This window comes from Priapulus caudatus, unplaced genomic scaffold (genome assembly GCF_000485595.1).
Source record: "Priapulus caudatus unplaced genomic scaffold, Priapulus_caudatus-5.0.1 Scaffold1264, whole genome shotgun sequence".
NCBI lineage: Eukaryota > Metazoa > Priapulida > Priapulimorpha > Priapulimorphida > Priapulidae > Priapulus > Priapulus caudatus.
Window position 1 is genome coordinate 55547 of NW_014578325.1, and position 12196 is coordinate 67742.

The 12196-nt window shown below is 39.9% G+C and overlaps 2 protein-coding genes across 5 annotated transcripts in view; one reads left to right on the plus strand and one right to left on the minus strand.

Annotated features, from left to right (window-relative positions):
- The window catches only part of LOC106816025 (protein melted-like), a 15323-nt gene extending 5066 nt beyond the window's left edge, over positions 1 to 10257 (plus strand). For all 4 annotated transcript variants that reach the window (XM_014820566.1, XM_014820569.1, XM_014820568.1 and 1 more), the window contains exons 3-17: positions 68 to 191; positions 461 to 605; positions 1064 to 1238; positions 1453 to 1616; positions 2135 to 2344; positions 2799 to 3013; positions 3341 to 3445; positions 3686 to 3800; positions 4080 to 4211; positions 4931 to 5072; positions 5525 to 5667; positions 5959 to 6087; positions 6691 to 6837; positions 7504 to 7602; positions 8188 to 10257. In XM_014820566.1, the coding sequence (XP_014676052.1) occupies positions 68 to 191; positions 461 to 605; positions 1064 to 1238; positions 1453 to 1616; positions 2135 to 2344; positions 2799 to 3013; positions 3341 to 3445; positions 3686 to 3800; positions 4080 to 4211; positions 4931 to 5072; positions 5525 to 5667; positions 5959 to 6087; positions 6691 to 6837; positions 7504 to 7602; positions 8188 to 8424 (2282 nt within the window). In that variant the 3' untranslated portion in view covers positions 8425 to 10257. The remainder of the gene's footprint in view (positions 1 to 67; positions 192 to 460; positions 606 to 1063; positions 1239 to 1452; positions 1617 to 2134; positions 2345 to 2798; positions 3014 to 3340; positions 3446 to 3685; positions 3801 to 4079; positions 4212 to 4930; positions 5073 to 5524; positions 5668 to 5958; positions 6088 to 6690; positions 6838 to 7503; positions 7603 to 8187) is intronic.
- Positions 1 to 12196, minus strand: part of LOC106816022 (peptidyl-alpha-hydroxyglycine alpha-amidating lyase 2-like) — a gene marked incomplete at its 5' end in the record, with an annotated part of 51063 nt that overhangs the window by 16957 nt on the left and 21910 nt on the right. The gene's annotated exons all lie outside the window — the stretch shown is intronic.

Sequence of the window (12196 nt, forward strand, 5' to 3'; positions counted from 1 at the left end):
ATGTGTGTATCCACCACCAGCTAGGTTACCTCGAATTGATCACATAGTGTGTTCTTGCTTTCTATAGTCAATGACCTGCCAGCCGTCCTACAGTCTATACAGCAGATATCTAATGAACCAGACTACTGTAAGCGTGACAATGACCAGAGTGTCGTGGAAATATGCATAACGCGCGTCACTAGTGCGATAAGGTGGGCGAATTCATAAATATACATTGTTGAAGTAGTTGAATAAATTAATATTACTCGATATCGTTTCATGTTTACTGGCTACCGGCTAATAATCGTGTGCATACAATGCATGCTAGATGAAAAGTTCAATAACGTGGATTTATAAGTAAATACCATAAATATATATAAATATATTTAAATAATAATAATAATATTTAAACATGTAAAGTCCGTACGCCATCCGTGGATGCTGTTTGAGTTTATGCTGTGACTCGTCCGGGCGTCTGTAGGGAGACTGGTACGATAGAGACGCATGCACCATCGCTAATGTCGCTACTCAGCTCCTGCTTGGAACATGAGCTGAAGCCGTCCGGCCGGGACGAGGACCCACCACACGCTAAGATTGCCTCCGACATTCTCAGCTGTGTCTTTCTGGTATGTATACCCACACGATAGTTTGGTGTAGCCGATGTTGAATCTGCACGGGTTTCTGCATTAGATCTGTGTCCCGTAGAAATGTAATGCCAGGGCTTGATTATACACTCGCTAAGAGATGAGATGTTGGTGTGTTTGTAAGCTGCCTTCGCAGGCATAGCAATGGGTAAAACTGTGTGGAACAAACTGCTAAGCGATCTAGGTAAAAATGTACCTGCTGTATCCTACAAGAAGAAAAGTGCCTTGGATTTATTTCAAGCTAGGGATGCCATTATTTCAAGCTAGCGTGAAAATTGCCATTAATCAAACCTTGTTAGTATTCCATGAAGACCCTTTGGGCTTTTAAGCTTGTTATACGTGCTAAACCTGTTATAGTTCTGTGATCCTACAGTGTGGGAGTTATTGATTTATACGCTCATCTAAAATGGATTATCTGAAATTGTGATTCTTTATTCTAGAACTATTCAAAGAAATCTGTGATGAAGGTAGCAATTCCAGTAGCAGTGAAGTTTCTGAACAAGGGCAGCAGGGAGCTGTGTAGGAGTCTAACATCCTATCTATCCCTGTCTGCGATAATGAATGCAGACCTACTCGCCTTACACGTCAGACCGATCATTGAGAGCATCAAAAATGGTATGTTAGACGTCTAACTTCACTCAGAGAATGCCGAGTATTCAGAAGAAATACTATTGTGAATGTCACCGTGTAATTATTTTATTCTTATTTTTGTTAAAGTTGATTATCGTTGTCGTAATTGTATGTTTTATTCTATCATTATGTGTTTATTTATTATTGTTTCTTTCTATGTTTCCTGATAATTCGTGAGATTGTTTTTGTTCCTCTGTAGGTAACATTTCTTTGGTAAGAGTATTGCCACAGATATACGCTCAAAACAAGCAGCCAATCAATGACAACGTTACTACGTTAATCAGTCTGCTGCCCAAGTGTGAGAACACAGAAAAGACCAGCTTATTACAACTACTGGAGCTAGTGGCAAAAGATAGCCCACAGGTATCATGCATAGATACTGTCATTTGTCTCCATGTAAGCTCTCAATGCTGCTGTCCCACCATATTTCTTCTGTCTATGTTTATATTGAGTTCTGCTGTCATGCCAATCATGCAGTTCGTTTTTATGTTTGTAATTCCCATTATTACTGTGGCATGGATGTGGTGTTATGTGGTGGTGAAACCCTCTGTTATATGCATGCGTGTTGCATGTAGGTAAAATCACACCATTTCTAATTGAAGCATTGTATAACAAGGGTTTTCTCGCACACTTAAGGAAAGAAAGGAAATAACTCGGTTACTATGTGAGATTGTCATGCAAGTGCCAGCTACTACTGCCAGCTCTCGTCACTTTGCCACTACAGATTTGAATACAATCAGACTTGACAATGATTGGGTGTTATTACTCGTGTGTTTCATCAAATGACAATTAGTCACCACTTGGTTGCATAATAATGCATTCGCTTTAAAGACCGACCTACCAGGTAATGTAGAATAAGATGATGTTTGCGTTCTTTGCAGTTACTGGAAGGCAACATCCCAACGCTTTGCAACTACCTGTCGTCAGTGCAAACGTCAACCCTCGTCCTGCAGATATTCGTCGAGATGGCAACGACAAATCCCGGGCCGTTCACCGAGCGAGTGGAGGTTCTGAAGCAGACCGTGGCCGCCCAGCCTCCCACCCTCCCGCTCGTAGTCCGTGTGGTTGGGTTAGTGGGGAGGCTCAGTCAGGTACACTCGAGCTTTGAGATCGAGGGAAATGGATGGGTATAAAGTTGCTGGGGGGATTCGTCGGGTGATACAATTGACCTATCCATCTGGGGCGATTGGCAGATAGCTGTAGTCGATCAGCTTTGTGATAGGGTATTCTTAAACAAAGTGATGGGAAAGAAAGTACTACACAGTTCGGTGTCCATGTGTGAAAAACACTGGGAAACTGGTCCAGCTTGACTGCATGATCACATGGGTAGAACTGTTGGGTGTACAAATGTATCGTGGACATGGGTTAAGGAATGGGAAATTCCTAGGTTATAGTAATGATTGTATGTGTTTCTTATCTGGATGTCAAAAGAAATAAGTGTTGGTAGAAACTGGAAACTTCATAATAATTTGGAGTGTAATGATCAAAGAAAGGCTAAATTCAGTGATACCGATTAACCCCATCTTAAAACTTTTGGAAATGCAGGAGCATGCAAAGAACAGTTTAAACTACCTGACATCACAACTGTCCGCCGTGGAGGAAAACAACCAGCCTATCCTACTGCGGGAGATCAAGCAGATCACTGACGTGAGACACAACATGCTTGCTGATTACATAGCAGAGATTAGCCAGTACTCTCAAGCAGTGAACTCCACCACAAAGCTTCTTGTCCAACAACTGAAAACGGATTACGCAAACAGGTAAAACACTTTATCTCAAATAGTTCTTCGCTTAGTGTTTAATAATGCAGTACAATTTTGTTACATTTCTGTTTGCGAGTTCTATTAAATAAACATTTTTAAGAGCCTTCTTGTTTGTTAGTGCGAAGGAGCATGGGTCAAGATATGACATGACTGTATACTAATGAAAATACATCGTAATTCTTAATTCATGACCTATACAGTCGGGTCTATCTTTCATTTGAGTATATTTCCCATGGTATTAGCAGATAGCGTAATCTCATTATTGCTCGCTGATAGCTTGCGGTGGTTGCGGCGTGTGCTGTAATGGTAATGTGCTTTCTCCAGGAACATGAAGCTGTCACAGGAGAATCGAATGTCTGGTTCTGTTACGGTGATCAATGTCGGAGGCAGGCAGAGTGAAGGAGATGGAACACGCAACAAATCCTCCCTGTGAGTGGCAGTCTGTCTGTGTGAGAAATATAACATAAGCTGTCTTGTCGTCTATCCACCTAGCTATGTAGTCCCCCTTTATTTGTTCATCAATGTAGCATTTTATTTTTACTGGAATGCACGTAAGACATTCGTGTTTGTATAGATGTGATAATAGGAGAATTATCGTGATTTCAATCTTAGCATGTTGTTGGTATTATTATCATATAGAGATAAGTTATCAATGTTTTTTCTGTGTAGTGAGTTTGCAGGAGACAAGTTGAATACAACATTGACAAGTGTAGGAGATAGGTCTAGCCATCTAAGCATCGCAAGGCCAGCGTCATCTGTTAACCGCGCCAGATCCGCTGAGAAGGTTCGTTCTTCTGTTCTTTTCATTTCCTTTTTTAGCCTTTTACTCTTTCATTCACTCGTTCTTCTTCACTTAATCCAGTAATCATTTTTCATTCTCATGTCTTGTTTTTTTTATTCGTTTCTTTTTTTTTCCCCATTCTTTTTCTTGGCGTAATTCTGTAATTGTCGTGACACGTCACTGCATACGTGTCATTAGCCGTGACGATGATATGTTTGTCTTATGAGTCAGCAGCGAGTGTCCGTCCATCTGGCAGTGAGGGTCTTGCATTTGCCGTTTCAGATGCACTCCAAGTCAGCGTTGCGTGTGAGTCAGGCGGAGAGTGTGAAGTCAGAGAGAAGTCAGAGTCAACAGTCTGAGCGGAGCTCACAGAGCACGCTAACGAACGGAAGCTCCTACAGAACCCTCACAACGGTCAGTAACGAACAGCAGGGGTAGAAATTAACTTTTGAACAAGGGAGTCCAACAGATTCTCTGCCCTTAAAAAGAGGGAGTCCGCAGCAAAATGACGGAGTCCGTAGTCTGAAGTTCAAAATTAAAAATTTGCTGAAAAAATACGGTAATTCTGCGAGGCTGTGCTCTGGAACGAACTAGTTAGTATAGCAGAATTTTCAGGGAGTCACACGGACTCCTGCATATGTCAAATCAGGGAGTCCGCTCTGGAATGAACTAGTTAGTATAGCAGAATTTTCAGGGAGTCACACGGACTCCTGCATATGTCAAATCAGGGAGTCCGTCAGTAAATCAGGGAGTATTTGACTCCTGACTCGGGTTAATTTCGCACCTTGAACAGCCTTCACCGCATCAAACCTTGCCGCACATGATCGCATCAGCTCGTTAGTTTACGTGTTAGTGACTCATCCGTGGCAGATGGTATCAGTAGTCAGTTGTGCTTGGCATCTCTAAACTCAGATGTATATATATATATATATAATTATAAAAAAAATGAAATATAATCTAATTCAATAAAATATCATATATATTGTTTTATTAAATATTAATATTTATTTTATTACTTTATTTTATATAATATATTAATATATATATATATATAAAGTGTAATGTATTTAATCTAAGATTGAGATGTACAAGGTGTACGTCGTGGTCTGATAGCCATGTATTCTCCCCTGCAGGCTTATCAGATTCCAGGTGAACGGCCCCATGATCCAATAAGGCAGTTCTGCACCAAACATCTAGAGAAGATCAAGAATTTCATCAACAACCAAGTGACCTTTCGTATCCCAATGCCAAGCAATTGTGTTGTGGACACCAGAGGTATAGATGCCTCATTTTTACGAATGTAGAATATGTGATCAACTAAATTTGCATATCTGCTGTGCGAATACTTGTGTTTCTTTTGGGATAAGTGGTTCATTGAGAAGGTTGTGGATGAAAAACATTTTTGCCATATTCAAGATTTGGCTCAGTTATGTAGCTTTGCTATTTACATATTGAACCTATTTAGTCATGCTGAGTGGTTCTGTCAGTTGGCCAGTGGGAGAGCATTTATTCATGCTTACATAGAGTTACATCTGTAAGAACATGTTATTATTTTTGTTATAATTTTATTGTCATGAGGTCTTTGCAAGTGTAACAACAAGTTAAATCATATAACATCTTCAGGAGCTTTGATTGTAGTATTGTGACATGGGATTTACTATGTACTATGTACTACGTGTATATTGTATGTATTGTGACATACTTATCGTCACCCTCTTCTGTTTTAGGCCACAGAACGCACAAGCGTTTTGCAAAGGTCTACTTTAGCTGTGCGGAGAGAGGCGAACACTGCCTGTACAACCACACTTACCTGAAGATGAAGACACGATGCCCTAGACTTTGGATCCACATGATGTTTCTTACATTGCAGGTATGATTGAGTGTGAATCCCTCACTGTTGCTACAAACAGTCTGACCAGATTCGTGATAAAATAAAATAATTTTCAACATTGTCATGTGATTGATGAATTTATTCATCTTCTATCCATGCTTATGTAGTATGATGTGTTTACATCCCTGTAAGTGATTTTGAGGTTAGACTGCGTAACTCAGTTAAGTAAACACGGTGTATTTGTAAAAATAGGTAGTAGGCATATACATTTACAGCTGATGCAGGAAAAACCCATGATATGTTGCTGATGTGTGAGCTTGTCATATTTAGGCACGTTCAGAGAAGCCTCTCACCCAGGAAGATCAGCAAGTGTTGGCCCTTAAATCTACCTGGGACTCTGTAAAAAATGACGGCAAAAGCTTTGTAGCTCTAATAACCTCAGCCTTCCCTTCCATCAAGGTAGGTTACTTCTGCAGTAAGACTGTGTAGGCTTTGTGTAAAATGCGTTTGTTTCTAGAATTCAGACTGTATCTTGTGTGTTATACAGTTATAAGAAATTTAGTATAGCTCAGAAATGTGCTTCAGCAAAAAGTGTACTATTAACAGATATAATTGTGCATACACAAGTGATACTGTGAGACTCATGTATGCACCCATACACCTTGAATACCTCTCCCCGACAGTTCTTTCAACTACCTACACAATGATTTTATATCTCTTTATTTAAGCCCTAGCCTAATAAAATCTGCTACCTAATACCCATGATACTGCAAGAATACCGGTTAAAATCTAAATGGTTATCACTTCCCATGCCGACACAAATAATTGTCCACTTCAAAATCAAATATACTGCAACTCTCCTACTCTATATCTACAACAACTGCCCCAGCTACTATGTGCTATGACTGAATCTAACTAAAGCTATTATGCTAAGCTAAACTAACCCAATAATTTATATATCCGTCTTTCAAATAGCCACACCTACAAAACGTTTGCTACAGGATCAGTGTGGATGTAGGAGTAAGTAATAGCTGTGTGTGTGTGTATATGTGTACATTGCAGGAACAGGAGATGCTTCTGGATGAAGTGAAGAGCGTACGATACTTCGACGTGTTTGAATACAGCAGCATTAAGCGGCATTGGTTCTGCTTCCTATGTGTACACCCTGAACGTGCCACAGTACTGGAGGACGGGGAACCTGTGATTGAGGTAACCATGACAACGGTGCTGCAGGTGTATGCAGTTATCTAGTAACAATACTGTATTAGTGCATCACGTGATAAATCGTTGAAATTCCATTGAATAACGTCGCAGGTACTATGAAACAATAGTGCCCGCCTGAGCGGGCACTATTGCTTGCGCGACGCATTGTTATTCATGTTATTGCATTTATGAATTGTTATTTGCATTGTTCGAATTAAATTTCAAAATTCTAATTCAATTTCCCCTACCTGTAGCAGTTAGACGACAACAACATGGAGCGCTCCAGATTTTTTTATTCACTTCATATTTGCCGAGTAGATTGCAAAGTCATGTGATGCACTAAAAACATTAATGCCTGTTGTTGTATACCTTCCTTCAGCAACACTATGAGAGCATAGTGCCCCCAACAACAGGCATTAATATATAAATAGTGTACTGTCACCTGTGCAAGGCAAAGTACAAATAATAGTTAATCATTATAAGAATAACATAATCGTGTAATTTACAAAAAGCGATGCAACGAAAACTATGCGACACACCAATGCCATTGTGGAAGTCGGTCGTAAGTTGATCGATTACAATTTGGCAGGAAAATTCAGTAATGACTGATGCAAAGATGCGAAGACTTTCGATGCAATACGAGTCATGTCTTATCATTTCATTGCCATATAGGGTCAGCTGAAGGAGAAGAAGGGAAGGTGGAAGCTGTTTAGACGCTGGAGGACTCGCTACTTCACACTATCCGGAGCGCATCTCACCTACCGTGGCACGGTAAGTTCTGCTGTGTTACACGCGGCGCCGTTATCCGGTTATTAGCCTAGATGGTTGCGAACATCTTTTTCTGAAACTGACTAAAAGCCTGGGGCCCGTTGTCAGAAACAAAATTAGTTTTAAAATTAATCTTAACACTAACATTTTCTCGTAGACCGTCGACAGCACTTTATTTCGTATTCTTATGAGGAAATCTGCTACGATTTTTCATTCAGGTAACTACGCAGCGTTTCTGTCGACAGTCTAAGAGAAAAAGTAAATGTTAAGACTAATGTCAAGACTAATTTTGTTTCTGACACCCGGCCCCTGTTTGGCAGCACGACTTTGCATTACATTGCCCTACATTACATTTCACCTTGTTGCATTACTACATTGCATTCCATGATATGGATCTGCCCTGCATGAATTACTACATTCAATTGCATAATATTGCAACACTACATTGCACTGCATTGCATTGATTACTACATTACATTGTATTATGACATTGCACTACATTGAAACAGCGATACACTTCACAAAATTGCATTACATTGCATTAATACATTGCAGTGGTACACTTCTCAATGCAGCTTCCTATTTCAGAAGAGCAGAGAGACACTACCAATCGACGTATCCCAGATACAGAGTGTGAAGGCGGTTGGACGTGGTGTTCGGAACATCCCGCGGGCCTTCGAGATCTTCACGCAGGAGCGAACGTACGTGTTCAAGGCGAAGGATAGTAAGAACGCTGAACAGTGGGTGCAGTGTCTGCAGATAGCCGTGGCTCACTCTCATGCCCGTGGGTATAACCAGAGCCTGCACCATCACAGCATACACTGACATAACGCCCTCATCACACTGTCACAGCATACACTGACATAACATAAGCTGACATATAGCACCCTATCACATCACTGACGTAGCACCTCATGATATATTGGTGCACACACCTCAAGATAGTGTACACTGTCACAGCACCCCATCACATCACTGACATAGCACACTGTAGTAGAGTGAAGCAGAGCAAAGCACCGATACCTCACGCACTGACACATGGCTACTTGATTGTTACCTACTACAAGCATTTGTGATCACTGTCACTAGCACCTAATGTTTACTTAAAATGGCAAAACGAATGTTTATTGCCTGCTGTCCAACAAAAATGTAAAAATATGGCTGGTTCCTATGAGTAAGCACGGTGAGTTGACAGATGGTGATTTCACCGAAATCGTTTCTTATACGTGATGCACTTGCTAAATCGTATATAGCCTGTCAGAGCAAACCATGCCGTAGGACTTCAATGTTCATTCTGAGTTATAGGTGATTTTTCACCTAAAAGTAGTAAAAAGCCGATTTTTTTTTGGTCATAAATACCTTAGTAGTTATCCATGTTCGATGTTACATCAATAAAACTGGCCAAAAGTGTAATATGCAGTAAGATATTTTTTCAGATTTTTGTCCAAATGAAGGCCAAATGAAAACAAACTTATGACCTAATTACTCTGAACTTTGTTTTCCAAAATCGTCCCGATTCCAACTACTCAAATGCTCATAACTTCCGAACCATGTGACCTAGTGAAGAAGATCTTGGTCTCAAAATAACCAGAATTGAATGGTCTTTCTGATAAAACTACTAACTCATAATGTCCGAATTGAGTCCTACGGCATGTTTTGATCTGACAGGCTACATATATTAATGGGGTATGTGAACGGTTTTTATATTTACGATTCTTGGCTCAGTTATTTTGGACTATGTATGTGGATGGGTTTTCATTCGCCTGTTGGTTGTAGAATATTGTATAAAATAGCTGTCATGTAAGTTAAAAAAACCGTATTTGTGCATCCACATCGTATGTGGAAGTCACATAACCTATTGTTGTATATGCATCGCAGTCTTGTGCGATGCTGGTATGTATATGGTTTGCCATGTAGTAGGACTTGGAGGGGGGGGGGCTACGTGAAACGTGAACCAGTATACTGTATTGTTGTGTCTTAATTACGATTCGGAACAACATCACGTAAACGTTCTTCTTATTAAATTTAGTGCTGGTAAAACCGCTTTACATACAACACTGTTGCTAAGAAGAATAAGCTGAAGGAATTTCTCACGGAAATGAATGAAGAGTGCCTTCCTTTAAGGCTGGAAGGTTTTTATCATAAATACATTTGTAGTTCCTCGTCGTTTACAATAATAATTTTGATAAATAATATCAACGTATACCCATCTATTTATATCAAAGTGATACTTTATAATTAACTGCTGATCTCGATGGAACATGTGAACGTTTGTCATGCAGCATTTCTTGTATAGGTTGTGACCATATAAATAATATCTAGATAGTCTATCTACACACTTCTATGGTTGTGGCCACGATTATGGCAATAATTCTTAGGTGTGTTGTACATAATGAAATTTGGGGCTTTTATAATCACTATATTTTTATATAATTAAAATTTTTGTACGGATTTTAAAAGCACGTGTGACAGTGTGACAATTGTGATGCTTTGAGACATTTCTAGAAATCGTGATGTACTTTTATAAAGAACTCTATTGCGTACACGTTTGTGCAGCTAATAATTATAATGGAATGATTCTGTGATGAGACTGGGAAGGGCAGAAAGATGTACACTGTTGAATTGGCTGATAGTAAAACATTGTATATAATAACAATATTTCTCTCTTTTTACTACCGACTAAAGTAGCTTGACAATGTACTGAACTGGCTGATAAATAATCGAAATTTTATCCAGGATTATCCCCAGAAATTTCAGAAGGCGTCGTTTATGGTCGAATGGGAGAAGAAGAAGGGGGTGTAGCCGGTTTAGTCAATTACGGCGGCCGTAATACACAGGTAAACTCGACCAGTTAGGAGACATACAGACCTGCGAAAACACACCATGGCCGTTGGAATTAGCATAAGTAAACAGCATGTTGGAGGATCTAATGAATGTCGCAATTAGCTTGCGCTTTGAAGATATGTTGGATCCGATATGATACCTGCATGGAGAGAACTCTGTATGGTTACGTGACAGCTAGATTTGTTCACGTAAGAACAGAAACCTGACGTCAAATTATCTCGCCTGCACTTAGCTATATAGTTACGTAAGAAGATATGAATTTTACATCATGAAAAGTAACCATAGTGGTCTCTTAGTTTGAAGTGATGTACGGGATATATGTCACGCATAAACTTGCGCGATACTCAACGGTTTTCTAACTAAACTTTAATAACTCATAATGCATTAGTGTATTTTCGAATAGTATATAGGCCTATGTATCAAGGATGTTAAAAGTTATGCAATAATAAAGGCTTGCAGATTATTTAATTAATCAATGAATTGTTTCATTATCAACAGTCAATAACAGCAGTTCATCTCATTTTTGAGAAATTAATACGTGAGATGGAACAGGGTTCCCACAAAAGTGTGAATTATTTTTTCGAGGATATTTCAAGGACAATCTGTGACAAGTAGTTTTAGCTTTTTAGAGTAATCATATATACCTTAGATTCATATATAAAATAAAAATAGTTGTTTTACATGAGTGCCGACAGCAGATATAAACAGCCGCTATAGCTCGCCGATTACCGACGTGGTACACAATAGTCGTATCATATTGCCATTCACGTATATAATATTCATGTCACAGTCCTGTAACAACATATAAAGCTTTGATGTAACATGTATCACGCAGAACTATGTATCACACAATCTACTGTTTCAATCAGAAATTGTATTCTTTTAACTGCTCAACACTATTGCATTTATCAGATTTTTTGTCCATGAAAAAGACTGTCTTCAGTACATGTATTTGTAGTTACATGTACATGTAATAAAGATTTAATCATAATAATAATAAACAGATGCCAGGCAGTAACATTGACAGTGAATAAAAGTAGGCTTAATCACTTATTCCTTACTCCCCTCTCGCGGATGGTATCGCCCACGACCAGTCAAGCATGGAAAAACATTTGCAGGTAAATGACCGTATTTCAGCCAAAACTTTTTTACCCCGCAAGGTACAAAATGGGGATTTACGCCTAAAATACACGCGCACGCGTGCGTGCGACCATACCCGCGTGTGCGCGTCCGTTAGTGTGTGTGTATGTGTGCTTGTGTGACTGTAAAAACGCGTATTATAACCGTATAATCACATTTTGTGCTTTGGGGGGATGAAAAAGTTGAGGCTGAAAACCGGCCATTTGCCTGGCCTACTTTTCACCGTGCACCTGACGCCGTGGGCGATACTATCCGCGAGAGGGGAGGAGGAAGGAAAGAGGAGAGAAATGAGAGAGGGAGGGAAGAATGCAGACGGAGAGGTGCACACGTATGCGCAGTACACACGCACAGACAAACGCACGTACGGCACAGACGGCACACACACACAGGCACAGATGCACATATTCCTTCTAATATAGTTACTTCTCTCGCCTTCCCGCTCTCCTTCTCCGTGACACTCACCCCCCCTCTCTCTCTCTCTCTCTCTCACACACACTCTTTCTCTCTCACACACTCTCTCTCTCTCACACACTCTCTCTCTCACACACACACTCTCTCTCTCTCTTACACTCTCTCTCTCTCACACACTCTCTCTCTCACACACACACTCTCT